The sequence below is a fragment of the Aethalodelphis obliquidens genome, unplaced genomic scaffold (genome assembly GCF_003676395.1).
Source record: "Aethalodelphis obliquidens isolate GAN/ISIS:26980383/991018 unplaced genomic scaffold, ASM367639v1 scaffold21, whole genome shotgun sequence".
In the NCBI taxonomy this organism is placed as follows: Eukaryota; Metazoa; Chordata; class Mammalia; order Artiodactyla; family Delphinidae; genus Aethalodelphis; species Aethalodelphis obliquidens.
Genome location: NW_020837965.1, coordinates 28,265,240 through 28,289,620, shown reverse-complemented (window position 1 = coordinate 28,289,620; position 24,381 = coordinate 28,265,240). Strand labels below are relative to the sequence as shown.

At 65.7% G+C, this 24,381-nt stretch overlaps 1 protein-coding gene across 6 annotated transcripts in view; it reads right to left on the bottom strand.

The window, feature by feature from the left end:
* Nucleotides 1–24,381, bottom strand: part of MTA1 (metastasis associated 1) — a 37,828-nt gene that overhangs the window by 3,545 nt on the left and 9,902 nt on the right. The window contains exons 2-18 of one of the 6 annotated variants that reach the window (XM_027120809.1): nt 20,265–20,332; nt 15,677–15,770; nt 12,491–12,541; nt 11,967–12,093; nt 11,764–11,827; nt 9,309–9,426; nt 6,210–6,312; nt 5,366–5,465; nt 4,533–4,721; nt 3,142–3,216; nt 2,950–3,008; nt 2,445–2,560; nt 2,087–2,238; nt 1,804–1,993; nt 1,611–1,700; nt 565–717; nt 399–434 (exon numbers count right to left, since the gene is read on the bottom strand). In XM_027120809.1, coding sequence (XP_026976610.1) covers nt 399–434; nt 565–717; nt 1,611–1,700; nt 1,804–1,993; nt 2,087–2,238; nt 2,445–2,560; nt 2,950–3,008; nt 3,142–3,216; nt 4,533–4,721; nt 5,366–5,465; nt 6,210–6,312; nt 9,309–9,426; nt 11,764–11,827; nt 11,967–12,093; nt 12,491–12,541; nt 15,677–15,770; nt 20,265–20,332 — 1,785 coding nt within the window. Of the gene's footprint in view, nt 1–398; nt 435–564; nt 718–1,610; nt 1,701–1,803; nt 1,994–2,086; nt 2,239–2,444; nt 2,561–2,949; nt 3,009–3,141; nt 3,217–4,532; nt 4,722–5,365; nt 5,466–6,209; nt 6,313–9,308; nt 9,427–11,763; nt 11,828–11,966; nt 12,094–12,490; nt 12,542–15,676; nt 15,771–20,264; nt 20,333–21,450; nt 22,101–24,381 lie in introns of those variants that run through there. The other 5 variants (XM_027120807.1, XM_027120811.1, XM_027120810.1 and 2 more) reach the window with 5 other exon arrangements.

Genomic DNA, 24,381 nt, shown 5'->3' with positions numbered 1-24,381 from the left:
TGGGGCAGGGGCGCAGGCAGGGTTGCAAGCACAGCGCAGGCGGCCACGCAAGCTGAGGCTGGCGGCATGCGGACAGTCGCAGCACGACAGCAGACAGTACAGGCGGGCGGCGGGGGCACCAGGGCCGCCGGAGCGAGGACAGTCCACTGACCGGCGCTGGGCCCGGAAGGAGGGGTGGCCCGCGAGCCGGAGGCCCCGGGGCAGGAGGCAGCATTGGGCGAGCTGGGGGCCCGAGGGGCAGCGCTCCGGTCTTTGCCGAGCGACAGGTGAATCGGGAGGAGCCGGGGCAGCAGGGTGCGGCCCAGCCCGCGTGGACTGCCCTTGGACGTGCCCTGAGCCGTCCGCCGCGCACGCGTGAGCACAGCACACACAGGCACGCGCGGAGGGCCGGGCCTTACCCCTACTGGGCATCAAGAGGCGCTTCTTCACGTTGCCTGGCAGCGCCCGGCGGCAGGAGAGAGGAGAGAACACACGGTCAGCGGGTGCGGGCGCGGCGGGGGCCAGGGTCGGGTGCCCCGGGGCCACAGGCCGTGCTGGCCAAGCCCAAGGCCCCGCCGGACTCACCGTCCACCCCGTTGTGCTGCTCGTAGCTCCTCTTGCCCAGGATGGTAGGGGAGCCGTTGTTGATGACGGGGGCCGACTTGGCCGGGGTCAGGCCGCCGAGCACGCCGGACACGCTCTTCACGGGGTCGGGCTTCGGGGGGCGGGGGTGGGTCTCTGCAGAGGCAACGCGGGCAGGTGGGCGCACTGCGGGCCCTCGGCAGCAGCCCTGCCGCCCGACTGTGGGCCGCCAGAGCCCAGGCCCATGGCGACCAGGGCCCGGGAGGGCACCGCAGGCCAGCACCCCCGGGCATCCTGCGAGCGGGGACAGCTGCTGGGGCCGGGCTCCTTGGCTCCTCCGCCCTGGCCGAAGGGCCGCAACACCGGGGACCACCGGCAGCTTACAGGCTCCAGACACCCATAAACAAGCAGGTCCACTCAGCGGCCACCGGAGCTGACGGCACAGGGCTGGCCACTAGACAGACGATGAGTTTTAACGGCCCAGCTGGCTGGCCGAGGACGAGCCCACGAGTGCCGGCCTGGAAGGCACGGGCTCACACCTGCCAAGGTCCCACAGCCCTGGGGGGCTCGCAGGGAACAGAGACCACCTCCTCCCATGGGTCGGGTCGGGGTGAGGCCAGCCCCGGGACCGAGACTCCACAGCAAGTGCTGCCGGGAGCTCCCGGCTCTGGAATGGCCCTCACGAAGGGGAAGCCCCACCCTCGTCCAAGCCCAGCCGAGGCCAGCCGAGCCCAGCCGAGCCAAGGGCCCAGGAACAAGCCGGGCGGGGCGGGGCGGCAAAGCCGGCCGAAGGGCTCAGGGTCCCCAGGCCACGAGGCCCCTCCCTGCAGGCTGCTGCCTAGGTGTGCACGTCTCCCACCCAGCCGTGACCCTGCCCTGGGGCGTGGGGCGCGGAGAAGCCCCCGCGGGAGATCCAGGCTCAGAGGCATCACAAGAGCCAGTGCCCCCGACCCAGATCCCTGGGGACTGCAGGGGCGAGGGGAGCAGGGTGGGGAGAGGCTGGGACCCCCTGGGGGGGCCAGGGCTGCGCTGGAGGAGAGCAGGCTCACCGAGGTGCCGCAGGACGGCCTCCAGGGGCTTCCGCGCGGCCTGCTTCAGCACCAGCGGGCTCTGAGAGGCTCCGGGCAGCCGTGCCGTGCCTGTGGGGTGCGAGGCCCGGGTAAGAGCTCCCGCGGGGGCTGCACACCCCGGCCCCACCAGCCCCGCCAGCCCCGCCAGCGCCCCTCCCGCAGGGACACTCACACTCAGCCTTGATGGCCGCACTGTTGATGGGCATGTAGGGGTGCCGGGCGGCATGCCACGGGCGCAGGATCTCACGGCACAGGCGCCGGGCGATCCGCGTGAGCTTGGTGGTGTGCAGGTAGAAGGCCTGTCTCGTCTTCATGGCAAACTTGGGGCTCCCGCTGCTCCGGGCTGGGATGCCGTGGGGGCTCTGCGGAAGGGGGCGAGCCGCCCCAACACAGCGCCATGACCGCGGGCCGGACCGCGGGGCGTGCGCTGGGGCAGGCTGGGGGGACCGGCTTACCATGTTACTGCGGTTGGGTCCTGGCCTCTCTCCATCTAACCGGGTTGGCATTTTCAAGCCACCATATTTCTTCCAATATGTCCAACAAGACGCGCAGAGGCGACACTGCATGTTAGGGGGACCCCAAGAATACCACTGGTAAGACTGGGTGGCTACGGACAACAAAGTTGGAGATAGACGGGTTCTTAAGCAGAACCAGTGCCGGCAGAGAGCACCACGCGCTGTCGCCCGCCCGCGCCCCCCCCGCGGCCCGGCGCCCGGACTCCCCGAGAGGGCTTCCCCGGCAGGGCGCGGCCACCGCCCCCAGGCTGGGCCCCAGGGCAGTGCAGGGGCGCCCGATGCCGGGCGGGGCACTTACTGTAACAGCTCTCGCAGGCCCGGCCGGCCCCAGGGCTCTGGCCTGGCGCCCCGGCACCGTTCACCACGCCTGCCTTCACGTTATTGACGCTGATCTGGTTCGGGTTTGGCTTGTTACTTGGGTAAGGAAGGGAGAGAGGGAAGACGTCACGGGACCACCAAGCCCTGGGCGCGCGGCTCTGGGGCCCGGCAGCCCCAGTCCAGACCTGCCTGGCCACAGGGCAGACGCTGACCCCTGCCTGAGGGTGTGTGATCTTTCTCCCCTCGAGTTCTAGAAGCAGCTCCCACCTTGTCGACACCCCAGCTCCATCTGCCTGCGCTTAGCTCGGCTCAGAGTTGAACCCCAGGCCGGGTGGGGTCCCGTCCTGATGCCCTGTGCTGCCCCCACCTCTGCCCCCGGGCCACCACGGGCTTCGATGACAGGCCCCCGACTCTCTCGGACTCAGCCAGGACGGCACCACGGGGCCACGTGGGACGCGGGGCGGCGCCGTGAGGGGCGTACTTACTAGTTGGGGATGTAAACTTGCTTCAACTTGCTCTCCGCTTCCGCTGCTTTCAAGCGTTTCTTCAAACACAGAACAAAGGGTCAGGGCGGCCAGCAGGTGGGTCTGGAGAGGGGCTCCCCCAGTCCCCACGCTGCCCCCTCACCCTAAAGTTCCCACAGGACCCCTCGGCCCCCGCCCAGGCCGGGCCCTCACCTGCTGCACGTATCTGTCGGTGGTCTTCCACATGTAGTAGTACTCGATGATGCTGGTGAGCGACTTCCAGGGGAGCTGGGGGGAGAGGGGCACGTCAGGGGGCGGGCGGGGGCATGGCGGGGCCGCTAACCCCACCCAGGAGGGGGCGAGCCTCCCCCCAGCCCACGTCAGGGCCCCTCTCAGGCCTTGCCCTCTCTCTCTCCCTCTCAGGCACACTCCATTCAACGCAAGAGCTTCCTCCCCGGTTTCGGCACCTCTGCCCTGCTCGGTCGGCGGTGGGTGCCCCCTCCCGTCGCGCAAGGCGCTGGACGCCCAGACACCAGCCCCACCCACGACCGTGGGCTGCAACGCTTCCCCCGTACGTCCTCGCGGTCACTCTGCTCCCGGGTCCCAGCTCCCCCGCTGTGCGGGCGCCACCTCTGGGCTCCACAGGCTGCCTGCGAGTCCAGTGTGGCCGTCAGAGTCTTGCTGCTGCCATCCCGCCCCCTGCGTTTCCACGCCACCTCCGGGCCCGTCTCAGGCGAGTCCCGCGGCGCGGATTCTCCCACGACGTCCTCCCGGGCGTGTCGACAATTCAGACTCTGTGCGCACCGGGGCCCGGGATGTGCGGGAGGCGTGGCGAGCTGAGTGCTTTATGTCCCACCCGCCTCCTCGCTGCGCTTGTTTCCGTGTGAGGAGGCCTTGCCGCCCGGCTTAGGTGTTCAGTACGTTCCGCGCATCTGCCTCGCACAGGGGGCCGGCTGTCTGGGCTCGGCCTGTGTCCACGGCACCAGGGGCTGCGCGGGTCCCTCTGATGGCCTCTGGGGACCGACATGCTTCTCCACCCTCAGTAGTGCCGCCTGCCTTCTGACGTGGGTGCTGTGGCATCAGCCTCGTCCGTTGCTGCAGAGGTGCTGCTCAGAGTCAGATGCTGGCGAGGCCGCTGCATCCCGGCCCCTCCTAGGCGCTCGCGGTCAGGCCGGCCCGGCCGCCCCTGCCGCCCTCTCTGCACAGGCGCGCTCTTCTGAGTGACCACCAGTTGGCCACCTTTCAGATGAGTTCAAGTGTATTTCAGGGGCTGTAAGGGCAGGAGGGGCCCCTGAGGGCACAGGCCCTGCCGGTGCTGGAATCCCCACGGGCTCACTGGTGGACACTTGCAAGGGACACAAAGCAAGGACGTACACGGAGACGCTCGGCCACTTAAGAACAACCAACACAGCCAAACGAACCAAGTCAAACGAGGCCCGGCGAGGACCCCGGCGACACCAGCGTGGGCCTCGCCTTGGTGGCCCAGCCCAGGCCCCAGCAGGCGGCCTTGGGCGTTTCCTCCGGAGTCACTAACAGACAAGGGGACGGAAAAACGGCGGCCCGGCGGGCACAGCAGGGCCCTGAACCTGCGCCCCGGTACTCACGAAGTCTTGCTGAATGTCAGTGAAATCCTTCCCGTACTTCTCCAGGGCCTCCTCGAACAGGCTGGCCTCCGAGGCCGACCACTCTTCCATCTCGTCCCTGCAGAGGACGGGCCCGCCCTGCGGCACCAGGGCCGAGATGGCCTTGGCGACGTCGTACACACTCCTGTGCAGCGTGTCCATGGCGTGGAACTGCAGCAGGAGAGGCGGGGTCGCCTGGGCCCCAGAGCTGGGGCGACCCCACCCCGCCTGGCCCCCGGCAGGAGGCACACCCGGGCCGTGTGGGAGGCCACAGGACCCAGGGGCTGGCCCTCCCTGCCACCTGGGAGGGGATACGGACAGTCTCGGGGGGGCGGCCGGGGGCCTCTGGGGAGAGCACAGGGACAGGCCAAGCTGCTCGGAGCAGAAGAGGGGAGCAGGTGTGCTCCCAGGCCCACTTCGGCAGGGGCGGGACTCCAGGAGGGGGGGGCTCAGCCAGCAGACAGTGGGTGACTGACCCCAGGGCCAAAGTGCCCTGGGCAGGAGGGGCCGGCCTAGGGCACGAGCCGTCCTCTGGGAGATGCTGCTGCCTCTGAGGTGGCAAGTGTGGAAAGAGAAGGGCGGGCTGAGGACGTGCGGCCCGCAGACCAGCAAGGGCCCAGTACGGCCTGACCACGTGCCGGCCGGCAGCCTCTCACCAGCATGAGACAGGGTCACCACACAGGGGCAGTGAGAGCCCTGCGCTGTGCCCCCCAGGGAGGGCTGTGCCCCCCAGGGAGGGCTGTGCCGCCCGGGGAGCGGGTGCTGATCTGAGCAGACGCACAGGGCCGCGGCTGCCCGGTGGCCCTCTCACTTACCAGGGTGATGTCCCGAGAGGCGGCCGCGGCGCTCATGTGCAGGCTGGGCTGTCGGACAGAGCTGCTGCAGTCCAGGGCGCGTGCAAAGGTGCCCACGGAGCTGGGGAGGAGGAGAGACGCTGACCACTGGAGCGGACAAGCAGGAGGAGCGGCCGGACCAAGCCAGACACGCAGAGGCGTCCAGACTCGGCTGCCTCGGGAAGGAACACTGTGGTCTGGAGCGCGGGGACGTCGTTTCTGAGACCTTGCAGACCTCTTCTTACAAAACAGAGCCTTCAGGTCCTGAGGCTCAGGACCCCATTCCTACACTGTTTCCGACGGCACCCGGCCCAGGCGCCTTCTGGGCGTGTGGCCCCCGTGTGCTCGCAGGAGCTCCCCTCCTGCTGTCCCAGCCCAGGGACCCCTGGGGGGCCGGCCTGGGCAGAAGCTGCTCCTCGGAGGGCTGCCCCTTTGTGCCCAGGAGGCCCTGCGCCTCCAGGCCACATGTGCCCAGTCCCGGAGCCGGACGAGCAAGCCCTACCGTCCGGGGAAAGAGCCCCCATCTGCGGCCGGCTTACGTGGCCTCGGCTGGCGGGCGGCCCCTGAGGTCCACAGGTCGGGCTGCCTCCTGGACCCAGGGACCCAGCAGCCCCCCAGAGCCAGCTCCGCCTTCAGGGAAGGGCCAGGCCCCACCCTGCAGGCCTCCCTAGGAGCCACGAGGGGGTCTCAACAGAGCAGGGCCCCGGACCCTCTAACCTCCCAGGCCCTTCACTGGGGGACGCCCTGTAGGACAGGCACCCAACGCCCACCGCAGGGGCGGGGCAGTGGCTCAGGCAGGACGTGGCCGCCCCAGCCCAGCACTCACCGGGCCACCACCAGGAACTGGTCGATCTGCTTGTCCACCAGCGGGTTGTGAACCTCCCACACCTTGGTCTCCAGCTTGGCCTGGTCTCGGCCGTCCTCCTCGCCTAGGAGGACGAAACACTGCGTGGTGAGAACACCGAGGCCGTGAGAAGACCCCCGCAGCTCCGCTTGGAGCCCAGGGTTGGACGAGGGACCAGGCCGCTGAGGCGGGGAGCGGGCTGGGGGGGCGCGTGAGCCCAGGGACGAGGCGACGGCGCGCGTGCACGCACGGGGCGGTCGGGCCCAGAGCTCCAGGGCGCGCTCAACACACGATGGCCTTCACCTCTGGAAACAGTGGGCGCCTGGGGCTGGCAGCCCGCGGCCCCCGTGGAGGAGCTTGAAGAGGTGCCGTCGGGAGGGCCCAGGGAGCACAGCCAGCTGGACAGAGGGGCGCAGCGGCTCGGACCTGACCAATCAACTCTTTCCTCTGAGGCTCTGCGGGGTGGGGTGCGGCTGCGCCCAGCCCCCAGCGGCAGCCCTGCCACAACGAGGACACTGATGTCAACTCAGTGCGGACCCACGCCTGCCACCCAAGGGCGCCCTCGGCGTCAAAAGCCTCCGTCTTGGAGCCTCTTCCCTCTGCAGGCGGGAGCCCCACTCCTCACCCTGTATGCGGTGGGCATGGGGCTCAGGGCCCAGCCAGGAGGGTTTCTCTCCTGGGCAGCTGCCCATGCCAAGCGCCACCTGCCACGTGCTCCAGGCTGCACGAGGCAGACGAGGCCAGCACGAGGGTCCAGAGAACGCCCGCCCCGAGGTCACAACCCCACTCAGCTCAGGCGCTCCGCCTGCACGTCTGCAGACCCTCTCAGCCTCTGTCGCTCTCTGTGGCGACCAACTTCCAGACCCAGGGCAGGACCCCTCACGGCACTCAGCAAGCCCGCGGGAGCCCTGTGCGAGCGCGGTCATGCAGGGCCGGGCACGGCTGGAAGTCACCAAGGAAATACGTGCTCCCTCGCCCTGGGGAAGGTCAGGCCCTGCTAGGCCCCAGGGGACGGCGCCGGGCCAGAGGCTCACAGGAGAGAAGCCCTGCACTGCAGACCGACCCGGGGGTGGGAACGAAGAGATCTGAGGGGTCGGGGTCCTGGGGGCTGCATCTGTAGGATGAACACAGGTGGGATTTTCCCGGTGTCGTGGGTAGGCTCCTTCCTGGTGGTGACTCGGCACGGAGAGCCCTCCCCAGGGACAGTGGGTACCAAGGAAGGCAGGGCCCCCACTCCTGGATCCAAGGTCTGCAGGCCGCGACCAGCCCCCAGCGACTGCCGGGCAACTGAGCCCAGAGCCACGGGCACAGCTAGCTGTGGCCCCAGCTGGCGCCCACGCCCACTGGTGCACCTGCAGACACCTCACGCGCCCAAGGCAGGGGCACAGCTTCACCCGCTGGGAAGGGTCCAGGCTCCAGGAGGAGAACAGGGAACTGAGGCCTAGGCCGACCCCACCTCGCCCCAGCAGCCCAGGGGTCGGGAGGAGGAAGGGCTGTAGGGATGCCGCCCCTGGCCCTGGGGCTGCAGGCAGGGCTTCCCCGGGGCACCCTGAGACCAGAGACGCGTCCTCCCGCCAAGCACCCAGGGCTGGCCAGAAAGCAAGGTCCTCGGACGTTCCAGCCACTCAGTGTTCTCCTGTGGCCGCCGCTGTTTCCCACTGGATGTGGCCCTTTATCCTCAGCCAGGCTGGCTGGGATGGTGTAGACCAGGAGGCCCCACGGGGCCACTGGAGGATGCCCATCCCTGGAGTGGGGCCCGGGTGCCAGGCGCAGCCCCCCAGCAGGAGGACGGGCTGCACCAGGAGACCAGCTGGGCCAGCGCATCTGACTCTGCGCAAGTGCGGGGGCCCCCACAAGTGACGCGAGTGGCCCCAGGGCAGGACCACAGGGCAGAGCGCCAGGGCTGGTGGGAAGGGCAGCCTCACCCCACCTGGGACGGAGCCGGACACCCACGAACAAAGGGAACCGCCCCCACCAGGTGCTTCCCGTTAGCCCTCCTTCTCACATCCGACCGGCGGCAGGAACCCCCATAAGACAGAGACAGAGACCAAGACCAACCAACAGGGGAGGCAAGTGTGTGTGTGTATGTGTGTGTAAGATGCACACGCGTGGGGGTGTGGCGCGCGTGTGCGCTCGTGCGCGTGTGTGCAGCAGGAAACACGCACACAGGCCGAGAGCGGATGTTTAGGTCAAGCGGACCAGCTTCTGGGGATCAGGAGTTGCGTCCCCGAAAGGAGCAGCAGCCACGGAAAGAAGGGACGTCTGGCATTTCTACAGCACAGGGGAAACCGAGGCACAGACCACAGGGGAGCCAAGCCCAACCCGCAGCCCCACAGGTGCTGGGGATGCTCGCCAGGAGGACACCGCGCTCCTGAGGGACACCTGGGCGCCACGCGGGGATGACCCTGCACACAGGGGACCACTCCGCAGGAGCACAGGCTCCGAAGAGAGCGCCATCCCGGGCAAGCAAGTGCGCAGGTCAGCCGTCGGGCCTGCCGCACAGCAACTACGCGGCCGCGCAGGAAGGAAGCGGGGGAGGGGAGGTGGCGGGTACCACGAGGCCCGGACCCCGCCGCGCTCCCAGTCAACCTGAGCTGCCTGAATGTGGCCACCACCCAAGTGACCCGGGCTCAACCACATGGCCCCAGAAGGAAGCCCGCCAAACGGCGCCCCAAGCCAGACAGCACCGGCCTTGCTGGTCACCGCGGGTCCACGTTCCTGCCTGGGCAGCTTGGTCGGGGACAGAACGGGCTGAGAAGCTGGGAGTCAAGCCCGCCCACAACCCCCGGGCTGCTGAGGACTGAAGGGCAGGGGAGCTGCCACCGCGTCCTCGTGCACTTCAGCCTCGCGGACGGCACCACCCGCCAGAAGTCAGTGAAACAGGCAGATCCATTCAAACGAGTTTTTGGGAGAGAAAAAGGGCTTCGAAAAGGTTATGAAAACAACTGACGAAAGGAAACAAAATCTGCAGGTGCCAGAGAGGGTCCAACGACCCCTCCTGCTGGGGGTCCTGGGGCTTGCCGCCCCATCCCAACACCCAGAGGCCCCCGCCCTCCCCGCCAGCCCCCCGGCCCACCCTACCTTCTTTCAGCAGGTCGGTGATGTCCGCCTGGTACCGGTTCCCGACACGGATCTCCCCCTTGTCAGCCAGGAGGGTCTTCTGCTGGGGGTCATAGACGAGAGAGTAGAAGAAGAAGTCCTGGAAAACAGCACACGGGGCGGCGTCAATACACAGCACCCTCGGCCATGCTCGTGGGAGGTCAGCAGACGGGAGGGGCGACCGTCGGGGAGACACAGAGAGCTGACGGGTCAGCAGGCTTGAGAGCGCAGGGGAGGCAGCTGTGGCGCCAGTTCCCCACACTGCCACGTGCCCACCACAGCAACAGTTTGAAAACTGAGTTTATGAGAGCATTTCACAGCAACAAAAATCCGAAGGCATCTGGGAACGAAGCTGACAGATTCTGGGCACGTCCTTTGAGAAGATAGTGCCGTTTTCGTGCAGTTGTCACAGGAGATGTACACAAAGGGGGTTACGTTACAGAATGTTCTGGACTCGGTGCCCAGAGCTGTCAGCGGAGCAGCAGCCTGCGGCCCTCAGCCTCGGAGCCTGTCTTCACCCCACACGCCTGCGCCCAGGCTGTTCCGGCTGGAACTGGCACAGTCCGGCCCTCCTGGCCCTTCGCTGCCTGGCACTCCACGTGCCAAAGCTGCTTCTCAGAAGCTGCGTTTAGCTGGCTTGGGCTGCTCTGCAGAAACCAGCCTGCCGACCCTGGGCTTCCCCGGGGGTCTCCCCGTGTACACCGAGGGTCGCGGCACCCCGTGCCAGGACTGCTACCTGGCCCCGTGTCCCCGTGCCGCCTTTCTTAGTCCCTTGTGGTTGCTTCTCGCGGCCTCTGCTCCCCGGCGGCCGCCAGCTCCTGCGTCGGCGCCAAGGGCTCCTCTGGGTGCGGGTCCGTGCAGGCTGCGGCTGCACCCGCAGCCGAGGACCGACTCCCTGAGGCCCGAGCAGGATGGCGGGCCTGGGCGCAGTCAGTCGATTCTTGCCCGGGGCCGCCCAGACCGGGAGGGGAGGCCGTCCCAGTAGGCTGCCTGCCGTCTCAGGCTAAGAGCCACCCACCCCTAGACAGGTGAGCGAGAGCAGCAGAAACCACGAGGCGTGCGCCCAGGACACACACAGGTCCCCGAACGGGGCCCACGCGCTCGCCACTGCCGGACACCAAGTGGTTCACAGCCGCCGTTTTGCTCACGGCCGTCCCTCCGCGTCACCACCTCTGTGTGGCTGTCACTCAGGGGTCTTTCTAAACTGCAGACAACAGCCCCCAGTGGACGCACGCCTGGGGGCCACGGCCCCTGCTCTGTCCCGTGGGCAGGCACGTGGCGGCTCCCTGGAGCCCGGGCTGCCCTGGGGGCTCTTCAGCGCCGACTCCAGGCAGCGTCCTCCTGGTGGTGCTCCAACGCCTGATGGAGTCAGGCCTCGGTGGGGCCACGGCACCCGGCTTGCCCTCCCTCGCTGGACTGCTGTCGCCATGGTCCACGGTCCGACCCCCCGTCCACCTTGCCCCTCTGGGCCCCCAGGAAGAGCCGGGCCCTGCCTCGGGGAGAGGGAACCGTGGCTGAGAACAAGCGTCGCCCACAGACGATGACACTCCTGCTAGGCGCTGCGGGGTGGCCGCACGCAGGTCCCAGGGGAGCCCGCAGTGCGTGGGGACACGCAGGGAGGGGACCCCGGACCCACAACCACTCCTCGCCTGGCCCCAGGAGCTCCCTTACACTGCGACCTGCCCCACTAGGTAACACCCGTGCCCGTGCCGCTCCTGACCCCGCTGGCCTGCCATCGTCCCCAAACACGCTTCTCGCTGCTCCCAGGACTCACGCGTGCACCCTCTGGGGACGTTTTCGGTCGTTCCGCCTCGGGGGAGGGGCGCTGGGCGGGCAGCACGCACCCGCCCTGGGTGTCACCGCGGGCTCAGGGCAAGCAGCTCGGGGGTCACAGCAAGGCCCAGGCACCGGCCGCCGTGGCTCCCCTCCCACCCTGGTCTGGGATGAGGAGGTCGGTGCCCTGGCCCCAGACCCTGGCAGCACTACGGTTTCGGTTTCCTAAGCTCAGAAACCCTCTGGCTGCCTGGCCAACACAGTCGTGGGTCAACCCAGCGAAGACTGGAGACGGTGGCCTGGACTGCAGCAGGGCCACACGCCCGCTGGGGAAGCCTGACGGCGACCACGGCGGCCAGCACGGGTCCCATCGTCCCCTCCAGGACGAGTCGTGCCCCTCCTGGGGGGCGGGGGGTGGTGGGGAGAGCAGACCCCCGGGAGCCGTCACGCCCACTTTGGGCCCTCACTCTGGAGGTGCGAGGAGTGGGGACTGCACGGGACACCGGGAAGGGCCGTGAGGGCGCCTGGCCTCAGGGCGCCACGGGCGGGGAAGGGCCTGAGCCCAGCGTGAGGTGGGAGCAGCAACGCCCACGCAGACCAGACCAGCGGAGCCAGGATCCGCCTCTGCCCACCCCCCCAGCCCCCGCCCACGGCCGGGCCTCACCTCCCGTTCCAGGTAGGACTTGAGGGACTCAGTCTCGTTGAGCAAAGTGACGCTGCACTTCCCTCTGCAAGATAAGGGCGCGCGTCAGGGGAGCTGGGCAGACTCCCTTGGCCCGCCCCCGGCCCCCGGGCACCTGACGTGGGTGGCGGGACTCCCTCGGGCCCGCCCCCGGCCCCCGGGTACCTGATGTGGGTGGCGGGTACCTGATGTGGGTGGCGGGCAGTGACTCCAGCTGTCTGGAGAGGAAGAGCTCTCGATGCCTCAGCTGGTGCTTGAGCTTCTCGGGCAGGTCTGCCATTTCTGGGTTCTCCATTTCCTCCTCTGTTTCACCTGAAGGACACAGAGCTCCTGTGAGCTGGTCCCAGAGACACACGCTCAGGCGGCTGGACAAAGGCCCACACGCTGGCTGCACAGGCCCCTCCCCACGCTGGACCCGGGGCAGGTGGCAGTGTAGGTCCCCGCAGCGCACCCCAGAAGCCCCGGGCATCTGAGCAGGAAGGAGGACAATGTCCTGTGCTGGCCTGGGAAGCAGCACGTCAGAGAAAGAAGGGAAAGCGAGACAGCAGCTGCTGCACGTCCAGGACAGGGGGGCAGGACCCACCATGCCCCGCAGCCCTCCCTGCGCCAGGAACCCCTCAGGCCTGCCTCACAGCAGGGCACACAGGCGCGGGCACACGGGCAGCCCGGCGCACAGACCTCAGGACCCTCCCGCAGGGGCGGCTCTTACCTTCCTCGCCGTTGTCGGCCCCCGATCCGGTTTTATAGCAGACCGACAGGGCTGTGTAACAGACAGACAGCACCCAGATGGCGGGTCAGCGACAGCGTGCCGCACTACTCACTCCCTGCCCGGCCTGGACTGAGGGCTGTGAGGCCAGGAAGCAGGGTGGACAAGGGGGCCGCGGACCACCCAGCCAAAGACAGAGAACACCTGAGCCTCTGGACATCCCTACTAGCTGACCTCAGCTCCTGCCAACCCCACGCCCACGCTGCCCAAGACTCTCCAAGCAGAGCCCCAGACAAGCCTGGGCAGCGAGGCCCCGCTACCTGCACACAGAACACACCTGCCCCTATGAAGTCGGGAGAAGCAAGGACGGGGCGGGGAACACGGCCGAGCCACAGCGTGGGGGGGCGGGGGCGGGGGACGTGTCCCAAGGCCGGTCAGCAACGCGTGCTTCCTGCCTGCGGATGGTGATCCGGGGGGCCTCGGCCACACCTCCAGGGCTGGGCCATCGATGGGCACAGGGAAAGCCCGAAACTCGAAACTGGCATGCGGTGGGGCTGTGGAAGGTCTCCACGATGTGGACCCCAGCACATGCAGCCCTGGGGCTGGAGTGCCCCCAAACACACACTGGCGGTCTGGGGTCGTGCACAGTGGGGTGGGGGAAGCCAGACGCATGGCGAAACCCATCCTCTGCCCCAAGACCCAAAGGTAGGGGCGTGGAGCCCAGCCCCCCCAGGCTCTGGGCCACCACAAGGCCCCTGGCCCTCTGCTGCCCTCCTGTGGTGGCTGCAAGGAGTCCTGGTGCCCCTGGGCAGGGGACACGCCCCCCGCCCCCCCCCAAAAAACCCTGGTTGCAGCAGCTCGGACGGAGGTCAAGGCTAGGGGCGGGGGCGCTGGGGGAAGAGGGGCAGGGCCAGTCTGCCCGGGCCGTGGGCGATGGGAGCCTGGCCTCGGCACCTCCCTGCCCACTCCCGGGGACGTCACAAGCACCCGGAAGCCGGCCCACCACCCCCACACCTTATCCTGCTCACGCCTGTCCGGTGACGGCCCCGCTGGCCCCGCAGCATGGCTAGGGACCGGGCCGGGGGCAGCCACCCTGGCCCCTGCCCGCGACAGGCCCTTGGGCATCCATTCCGGGTCTGCAGGCACCACCCCTCCCTGTCCTGAAACTAGCTCACAGTGGCTCTGAGACCCCCAGCCCACCAGGGCTCCCTGCCATCAGCAACGGTGAGGAGGGACCCAGCAACGCACACCCCAGGGCCACGCTTAAGGCCTCAGGGGTGGCCAGGGTTTGAGCCAGGCCAACCTCCAGCCCCTGGGAGACCAGGAGAGAGCCTCCCCACAGCCCCCAGGCCCCGTCCCCAGCGGACCCTCAAACGAGCGTGGGCTGTGGCGCTTGGCCTCTAGGAACCCAGGGCACATGGCCCCTGGCACAAAAGCCCCTCCCTCTGGGATCCAGGGTGCCCGGGCCCTGGGCTCAGAGCTGGGGGGCCTTCCCCACAAGGCCCAGGCAGGCTCTGGGCTCCCACCCTATGCCAGCTCAGCTCACACACCCTACTGGCTCTCCCGAGCCCCTGCAGCTGGTTCTGGGGGGTTGCAGGGAGGACCTATCACCTGTGCCCACTGTCCCCTCGGGCAAGGCCTTGGTCTCAGGACAGCTCTGTGGGAGGGGGCCACACACCTCGAGACAGGGCCGTGGCGGAGCAGAATGTGGCCTGGAGACCCCAGCAAGGGCTCTACCGTTCCGGGGAGGCCTGTGTGGCCCCAGGGCATCTGTGCTGCACCAGGGGCTGGACGTCCTGGTAGGGGCAGGGCGGAAGCTTGTCCCTCAGGCCCCCGGGCCCAGAAGAAACTCGAGTAGCTAATCTGACCGTGCAGTGGGCTCCCCTGGGTCTCTACCCCTCCTGCCAGAAGGCCCCGCAGAGTGTCCCTACACCCATGCCCTGACGCTGGGCGAGGCCCTGGGCAGCGAGGTGGACCAGCCTCGCCCCAGCTGCAGTGAGCTCACAGATGCGCACACCAGGAGAGTCAACCCCGAGAAACGTGGTTTCTGCACAAACCACTGTGAGATGGAGCAGGCAGTACAGGCTCCTGAGAAAACAGCCGAGGCCCCGCACTGAGAGGCGGTGAGCTGGTGGGAGCGGGTGGCCTCCTCAGAGCAGCACACCCCGTGCGCGTGACACGTGTTCCCTGCAGCTTGGCTCTAAGTCCCCGGCAAGGAGCTTTCCCTGCACGCAGAAGCCCCGCCGGCACCGCAGGGCCTCTGCCCACCCTGCCAGCTCCAACACTTCTGCAGGACCCCCTCCTCCCACGGGTCTCAGGGCCTAACACCTGGCCAAGCTCCCCCCGGGGGCCTGAGAGCAGGAGAGCCTGGGCCCGTGGACACAGCGCGCCGTGTGCCGAGGGGCAGGGGCTGCAGTCGCTCTGGGCTGAGCAGCGGACACGGGGAGGAGATCCTCTGTCATCGACACCCCCAGGTCACCTACCGCCAGGGCCACCCCCAAGGCCCCTATCAGCGTCCTGACAGCATGAACGCGAGCCCGCGTGCTGACACCTGCAGGGCCAGAGACTGCACAGACCACTCCACTGGGCCACGCAGCTGTGCACCCCTAAGACCCCGGCTCTTTTCCTCTTTTCCTCGGCACCGGGAGGCCAGAGTGCTAGGGTGGTGGGCACAGGCTTTAGGGTGGGAGGCTGAGAGGCACTGTATCCCATCTCTGTCCCCTCTGGGCACAGCCTCAGGGTCCACCACTGGCGTGCCACAGGGACGCTGCTGACAGAGGCCAAAACCCAAAGGTGGGATCCCATCCTCCCATGAGGCCAGACAAGGCCGGCAAAGAACCGGCTGCTCCCTCAGGGTCGGCCGCACAGCCTGCGGCCACCCTGCGTGGCGCAGAGGCCTGGCCTGGACAAGAGCGCCAGCGGCCCTGCCCCTCCCCGCCACAGGCCTGGAGCCCAGGGCCCAGCACTCCCTGCGCCATCCAAGGAGTGGTCCAACCAAGGATCTGCAAAGTCCCCCAATTAAACTCCTCAGGTAGATGAGCGCAGCCACACCCTAGGACGAGCACGGCCAGGGTCGCTTCTCAGAGAAGGAAGGAGGCCCCAGGGACATGCAGGGACTTCAGTCTACACCGGCCCGGGGGCTGAGGCGGCAGCTACAGGCGGGCTGGAGAGGGGGGCTGGGAAACTCACTGGCGTGCTTGTCGGCCAGGGCGATGAGCGTGCTGGAGATGTCCCGCCTTCGGTAGAAGCACACCACCTTGGCCTCCACGTTCCCGTTGGCCGTCTGCAACAGCAAGGCAGGGTCTAAGGCACGCATGCCCCGTGGGCCTGCGGCTCCCCGCAGGGGTGTCCCCCAGACGGGGCCTCAGGTGTGACCAGGGACGGGCTCGCCATGCGGAGCCCATGCCCCAGGGAGGGCCCTGGAGGGCAGCGGCAACGCTGGCTGACGGAGGGGACGCACACCGGACCTAAACCGAGTCTGCACCCCCAACTCCTGTCCTATCCCGAGCCGCCTGAGGACACCAGGTGGACCCCGGCCACCAGAAAGGCCAGCTCTGCCTTGGCCTCGGGAGCTGCCCCTTCCTTTCGGGCACCAGAGGGGGTGTGATCAAGGACAACGACTGCGGGCCTCCGTCACCCGCCACGAGCAGAAACCTGGGCAGCACCCGAGAGGCGCGGCCCTGAGGCCTGGACCCGCCTCCAAGGGGCAGGGCAGCGCGGCGGGGCTCAGCGTCGGCCTCGGCACCAGGATGGGCGGCAGCGGCCAGGACTGACCTCCACCCGGCGGCTCCCGCACCCGGGCTTGCAAAGCGTCCAACGAACGTGGACAGAACGAGCAGCAGCAAGGACACCGTGAGGCCCGCGGGGTGGTAACCTCATACCGAGAACGTGTTTTTTCTTAACTAACGAGTTTACAAAATTTTTAATAATAATGCAAGGATTTTATCACAATTCTAACCTTTGTAGAGTTTAGCACAGCAGCATTTATAACATTAAACGGAATTATCTTTATGAGAAGTATTTCCCTTTTAGTTATTAAATTCCATTAGACCAGGAATTTTTCCCAAGAAAAAGCCTTCGGAATTTTTCACATCACTGAGCGTAAGTTAAAAGTGCTATCAACTCCGCTGCTTTACAGGTTCATCACAAAACTGCAGAGTGCACGCTGATGAAAACCATCCTCACTCCAGTCCACGAAGGAATAGAAAGGGCATGCAGAATTCTTCCAGGAAAGCCGAGATCAAGTATCAAAACAAGTGAGCGTGAGGGCCTGAAGATGACGCGTCCGTCTTCGGCATGTGGAGACTGGGTTTTTAGAAGCACGACTTGTCAGCTTGTCAGCACGGCTGTGTCAGACCTGTAAACATCTGCAGTGTTCAAGGGTGCCCAGAGTTTTGCAAGATGGGATTCCCAGACCGAAAAGCGCCTCGTAGAAATGGTCCTGGAGACTGTCCGCTGAGCTTGGAACGACGAGGGGCCTTCAACACGATGGAGATGATCTGACACCGCGTCAGGACCACAGAAGCAACTGGACAGAGTCTAGAAGGACCACGCGAGAGCGTCCCGCGGCAGCCACGGTCCCGGCCTCCAGGAGCACCTGGGCCTTGCGTCTTCAGGGCTTTGTCTGAGTCTCGGAGCCACGGAGGCTGCCCCCAGCGGGCCTGTGGCGTCGCAGCAATGCCCCCTCCTGGATCCACACCAGGTGCAGCCCCTCCCAGGGGCCCCCGAGAACGTGCACCTCCTGGGGTTGTGCTTTGCTCCGCACAACCTCAGCTCTGCGAGCCTGGCTTGGGCCGGACCCTGGAGACCCAGGGCTCCAGAGCGCTCTTCCCTCCGGTGCTCTGCCTGGACCCCTGCTGCCTCGCCCCTCACACCCCCCACGTGTCTCCTGCACCTGCCTGCATCTCCCCCCGGGCTGGGGTCCCAAAGGGCCTGTGGGAGGAAAGCTGGGACGACCGCAGGGCACCCTCGCCCGTTTCCTGTCTCCACGGAGGCCGGCTCAGCGGCCCGGGAGCGAGGGCAGGACGGCAGGGGGCCTTCCCACAGGCTGGGTGGGGGTGGCTACGGCTCGGGAGCAGGCGGAGTGGGGTCCTTGGCCCCCCAGGAGGACCCTGCTGGAGGACAACGTGGGATGCGGGGAGATGTCCCATTGGGGTCAGCGGCGTCTGCCTTTCATCCTTTGCTGGACTTTTCGGAGACTCCCACACCCCACGGTCCAACCTGCCTCCCTAAAACCTGGCTTCTAATCCCACGACAGAGGCTTCCCGGGAGGCCTCCGCCCGTCCTCTGGTCCCCTCTGGGCCCTTCCTGCCTGGCTGGCACCCAGCCGGCCCGCACGGGGCCTGGTCCCCACGCCGCCCCCCCCACGCCTGTCCCGAGGGTCTGCCCTCCGCGCCCCCCTCCACGCACCCCCGTTCTCACCCCCCCGCCAGCCTTTTCCCGTGCTTTCACAACAGCAATTTTCTCCAGCAGTGTAAAGATTTAACTCTTCATGAAAACAACGTGAATGCCACATACATCCAATCAAAGTTCTAAGAAGAAAACTCGACAGTTACTTTGAAAGGTCCCGGGAGGGCCGGGGGAACTGGTGTCGGGCACGGCCCAGGAGAGGGGCCCCGAGGGGCTCAAAAGAGCTGGGCTTTGCCAAGGAAACTCATTTTAGACTTGTTTTCATTTACAGAAAAGAGACAAAGCGCAGAGCAACCCCGCGCCCCCTGCCCCAGTCTACATGCCCCCCCTTCCTCCTGACCCCTCAGTGCTCACCCCAGGGTCTGCCCCAGGGCCCCGCCAGGACCCCGCGCCACCCCCCGCTGCTCTGGGCGGCGGCATGGGGACTGGTCAGCGGCCCGCAGGGTGCCCTCCGCCGGGGCGCCCGCTGTCCTGGGGGCTGGACGGGGCTGTGGCTCTGGAGGACCTTGGGGTGGGGGCATTTTCTCAGGCCACTCCTCTGCTTGCAGGGCCCTCGTCTCCTCTGACTCCTACTAACTGGACGTTGGGCCGTTGGAGGACTCTCTACTTTTCTGAGTTTTCTCTCTGTGTTTTCGTCCCAGTTTCTGCTACTGACTTCCAGGAGCCTCTTCTCACTCCCGAGTCTCCCCAGTCACAGCGGCCGCCACGTCTCTCTGAGGATGCCCCCGGCTCGTCTGGCCTCAGTTTCCTCTGCGCCCTCATCAGCTCTCTCCTCGGTTTCTTTTGATGGATCTCACGGTGGAAGCCGTCCTCCCTGCTCCGTCCAGGTCGCAGGCTGAGAGCAGGCGTTTTGCTGGGACGCGACGCCAGCGGCTCAGATCTGCCCCCAGAGAGCACCCTCCGTCTCCACTCCCTCTGCACACGAGGCTGCCCAGCATCCTGGGGCCGTCAGCGGAGGGCCCTCAAACTGACCCCGTTTTCAGCCCCTGCCTGAACTACAATCGCCTGGGCTGTGCCCACCTCTCCAGCCGGGACGAAGCCCCCATGCCCCGTGGGGTGGAAGGGGAGGCCAGCAGGGGTGCAGGGCTCCGAGGACCCCGAGGGCCACAGCAGACATCCGTGCTCCCCGGTGCTTTGGACCCACGCCCCTTTCCACCACCCCACCTGGCAGAACTTCCTGGTGCCCACACTTGCGTCCACCCTCACGGGGCGGCACTGCCTCTCCCTCACACACGTGGCGTGTCGCGGCCAGAGTGAGGGCACCGTGGCCACCCTGCGACCACAGGCTGCCACGGCCCCGCCTGCCAGGACGACTCCACGCAGAGGCCTGGCCCCCAGCCACGCCTTCAGTGATCCGCACGGGGTGGGGCGGGACAGACACCTGCTCCCATCGCAGCAGCGGGCACGGGCTGCACCCTCCGCCCTACGGCTCCAGTGGGCGGAAAGCAGGGCTCGGGGGAGGCGCCCGCCAGCGTACTGGTTCCAGCGGTGTGGTGGCCTCACGGGACATCCGGCCACCGCCCCCAGCCCCGGTCACTGACACGCCCAGGCCAGGGCTGAGGCTTCGGGGCACGGGCACGCCGCCCATCTCCTGGTCCCAGCAGGCACGGCCTTAGGGTCGGGGTGCCGCCACGGCTAGTCTGATCCTTGGGAGACCGGCACCCTGACCTTCCCGCCCCACCCTGCATGGTCCTGAGAATCGGCTGCACCGCCCCAAGGCCTGAGGTCCAGGAAAGCAGCCCCTCCCCTGCTGGCCACACGGAGGCACAACAAGGTGGCCCCTAGCCAACACGAGTGACAACAGGGCTTCCGGGACGGGGGCTGCTCCAGGGCGGGGGTCCACAGCCGCCCTTCTGCAGGAACCAGGGGAGAGAGAAGCGGCAGAGCTAAGGGCCCTGCTGACCGGGCACCGCCGTGGCCGCAGCCGTGGCCTCAGAGGAGGGTCACACCGATGCCCTCTCCCCCAGTACCCCCGCCAATGCCTCCAACTAAGGAGGGCGGCAGGAGACGTGGGGGGGCTTCCCCCACCGGGCTTGGGGGTCTGCACGGGACAGCGCCCACTCCTCTGACCAAAGGGGCCATTCTGAACCTGTGAGCCCACGCCCACCGCGCCCCACCAGGCCCAGGAGGGCCCCGCCCCCAATCCACTCGTAAGCGCCTGCCCAGGACGCTCGGCAGACGTGGGACGAGAGAGGAGGGAGACGGGCAGGGGACCTTCGGGCTGTGGGCGCCCAGGCGGCTTCCTTCACTCCTCAGCTGGAACCATCCAACCCAGACCCTCTCCTAACACCCTACCAGGGACCCGCAGGGATGGGCTCTCCGGGGAGGGGCACCCCCGCCCCCCAGCAGGGACGGGGCCGCACGCTACCTTGTTGAGCTCCTCGATCCTCCGGATCAGGTACGGGTTGCTGGAGGAGTTCTCGAAGTAGACGTAGTCTGCAAACGGGCGAGAGCGCGTCAGCCTCGCGAGTCCGCCAGCCTGGGAGCCGGCCGCCCGCTCGCCCGCGGCCCGGCTGCATCTGCGGCGGCAGGCGGGGGCCAGGCTCAGGCGGGGTGTGGGGGGCCGCGGGGGCTGCAGCCGGCCCGGAGGGGGCCCCAAGAGCGGCACCGCCAGGGCGGGAAGGACGGTCAAGGCACTGCTACGGCCGGCCCCAGAGACCACGTCGGCATGGAGGCTGCCAGGCCCCGGCCATCCCCCCATGCACATCCCCCGGTGTCCCACCACCTCTCCTCCAAAGACAAAAGAGCTGAACGGAGGCCGGGGCTTTCCGGGTGGAGGAGAAACGGAGCTCGCCGGGGCGGCACGAGGTCGGGGGCCCAGGGGAGCGGGGTCCTGAGGGTGCTGCCGCCCTGCCGGGTCCCCCAGACTTCAAGTCAGCACAGGCTCCCCTCACAGAAAAACCACACGTGCTCTCCGTTTCCCCAACGCCCCCAAGGGCGAGTGGGGCTCTGGCTCAGGGAGGCCCCGGGGTCCACCCGGGAAAGCCCAGGACAGCCGCGAGACCAGCCCCGCAGGGGACGGCTGACCGGGAGGCTGTCCTGGCTGGAGTCCGCTGAGGCCTGCATGTGCACACGGCCCAGGTGCCCCCGGACGGAGGTGAAGACCCCAGAGGGATCACAGGAGGGGTGTGCCCGGAGGCTGGCTGGACAAAGAGAGGCCTGCGGGAGGGGCTGGCCGGCACGAGCTTGTTTCAGGGCGACTGCGGCCACGCTGCACCTCACTGGGCCGTACACTCCAGATGGGCGGGTTTTATCACATGTAGCTTTTATCTCAACTAAGCAGTTTTTATAAAAGGGTCTCAAATCAATCATCCAAGCTTTCGTTCTAAGAAACTAGATAAAGAGCAAATTAAACCTGAAATAATTACTCCTGCGTGTCAGGAACTGGAAACCACCCAAACGCTCCCCCGGGAGGGTAGGGGGTGGCAGACAGGCAGACAGCAGGTCTGCGTCCAGCGACAGAGTCCCGGCAGCGCCAGGAAAGGTGCCCTGGACACGGGGCAGCGGGGGGCTCGGGGGACTGTGCGTCTTGTGCCCGGGCGGCACTTACACACCTGCCGGCAGCTGCCCTGAGCTTCTGAGGACTGGGCTTCACCGCCTGTAACTCGTGCTTTGGTAGGTGGGGAACAAAGAAAGAGGCAGGAGGGGGAGAGGCAGCAGCAGCGGGAGGAGACACGAGCCTCCCCTGCACCCGCGAAGAGGACGGAGCGCAGAGGCAACCGCCTTCCAAAGGGAGAACGAAGCCCCAGCCCCTCCCCGGCCCAGACAGCGTCGCTGGTGAATCGCACCGAACACGGAAGGGAGGCTGAACACAGTCCACACGAACTCTCCCAGAAAGCACTAGAGCAGGGAGCCCCCGGTGGCTCAGAAGGCCGGACACCGCGAGAGACCACAGGGCAGCGCCCCTCACCAACTTGGAGCACAGCTTCTCAGCACGACCTCTGCACATGGAAGCTGGCCACCCAGCAAGGGGACAACGCCCCTTGACCACTGGGAGTCACACCTGGGGACACGTCGAAATCACAGCAGTGGAATGAAGCAGAAAAACCATCTCAACAGATGCAGAAGAGCTGACGAAACCTACACAATGCCTGATAAAAACTCTGACACAGGGGCTTCCCTGGTGGCGCAGTGGTTGAGAACCCGCCTGCCAACGCAGGGGACACGGGTGCCCTGGTCTGGGAAGATCCCACATGCCGCGGAGCAACTAAGCCCATGTGCCACAACTACTGAGGCTGCGCTCGAGAGCCCGCGAGCCACAACTACTGAAGCCCGCGCGCCTAGAGCCCGTGCTCCGCAAGAGAATCCACCGCAATGAGAAGCCCGCGCCCCGCAACGAAGACCCAACGCCGCCAAAAATAAATAAATTTGTTAAAAAACAAAAAACCTCTGACGCAAACTAGGAATTCAGGGGAACATCCTCGCCTGCTAGCAGGCGTTTACCAAAAACCTACAGTGAAGTCCCGTTTACTGATGAAAACACTGTGCCCTCCCCTGAAGCCGGAAGAGGGCACGGGAGTCGATCCCCTGCTCTGCTGCTCACCCACAGGTCCTGGTCGGTGCCACGAGGAGAACAAAGAAACACATGAAAGGCGTACAGATTGGAAAGGAAGAGAGAAAACTCTCTAAATGCAGAGGACATGACTGTCCACAGAGAAATTCCCAGAGTTTACAAAAAGCTATTAAAACTAATGAGTGAGGGGCCGCTCGTGCCTTGAGATGGACTGCATTCTGCCTATGGCATGCGTTGCCCTCTCCATAAACCTGCTTTCACTTAAAAAAGAAAAACGAACGAGTGACGGTTTAGCAAGCTCATAGGATACAAAAATAGTGTATTAAAAGTACCATTTCCAATAGCTCACACAAGTACTGAAGTATTAACAACCTACAGATCTCTGAGGATCAAAAGCTCTGTGCCAAGATCTGTATGCTGAAAACTACAAAACGCTACTGAGAAAAACCAACAAAATCTAAATAAATCGTAACATAAGACATCATGGATCAAAACACAGGCCGTCAACCTTTTTCAGTACAGGGCCAGAGAGTAAATACTTCAGGCTTCGCGCAAGAGGCCAAACCAAAGATATCGCTTGGGTGTTAACGTAATACATCTCCACAAACATTCTGCCAATGAAATTAAAATCCAAACAATAATAATTGAGTGTACTTTTTTGTGATAATCCTGGCCTACTAAGGAATTCTGCTTTGGGGGAGGACAATTTGCTTCATCGGGGCTCAAGTTCACGTTCTGGATCACGAAAACCCATCGCAACGTCCCTGTTAATGCTGACCTGTGACGCGGCCTCTATGTCTTTCTGCATAAAAAGTACCCAAACAACGATATCCATCTGCAAGCATGAAATTTTAATTGAGCACACTCGTACTGGACTCTCTGAGATTTCTCTCGACCTTTCCCTTTCAGCATTTGTGCAGTGAAGGGTGAACCCAGCAGGCCTGGGTCATCCACACCCTGCACATCCAAAGGAAGGTGTGGCCCCTGACCTGCTCCTGGGAGGTTGCCCCAAAGCCCCTGGAGGGTCCTGCCTGATGGGAGCCTTTGCCCACCTGGGGGCACGGGCCACACAGACCATGCCGACAGTGTGATCTGTGGTGGGCCAGAGATCAACCTGACCTCCGGAGGGCTGGACACTAAGGCCAGCCACGCTGATGGTCAGTCATGGCTACGTGACCGACCTGGATAAACAGCCTGGACATCGAGCTGCGTGTGGTCTCACCACCTGTGGCCCTGGGACAGGCCAGCTGGAAGCCTTGACCTTTTTACCTCTGCTGATTCTGGTGTATATCCTTTTGTTGTACTAAACTCAGCCATGAGTGTGATGGCTTTGCTGACCCAGAACTGCAGCAGGTGACACGGTACAGATGGTGGGGCAGCTCCTCAAGGCAGCTACGTGGCTTCTGAAACACAGAAACCTCCTTCGCACGCGCACCGCGGCCCAGAACACACTGCGGGGACTGTGGTCTGAACGCAGAGAACATGCCCGATGCAAACCTGGTCGGAATGGAGATCCCATTTTAACATCTGACGGTAAGAAACCGTATAAAGCAGTTTGGGATCCAAACCACGTCAGTCATCACCAAGATGGATGTACCACAGTATAAGTCTGCAGGAAGGGCCATTTCATGCAATTCTGAGATGAGTTCACAAAGGGCCATCATCAAGCATGCAGCAGAAACGAATTTCCAAAGGCGCTCAGCGTTCGATACTCGTGGTTGAGTGTGCTTCTCATTCTGAAAAATGCCAATTTCTGCCCCAAATTTAAGAAATCACAGTAAAATTTAACCACTGCTACGCCCTCAAGCTGCTGCGTGGTAGGGCAAGTCAAGACATTCAGCTTCCACCTTTTATTTTGGCTGTGTTGGGTCTTCACTGCTGCGCACAGGCTTTCTCTAGTTGCGGCGAGCAGTGGCTTCTCTTATTGTGTAGCACAGCCTAGGTCTAGGCGTGCGGGCTTCAGCAGTTGCAG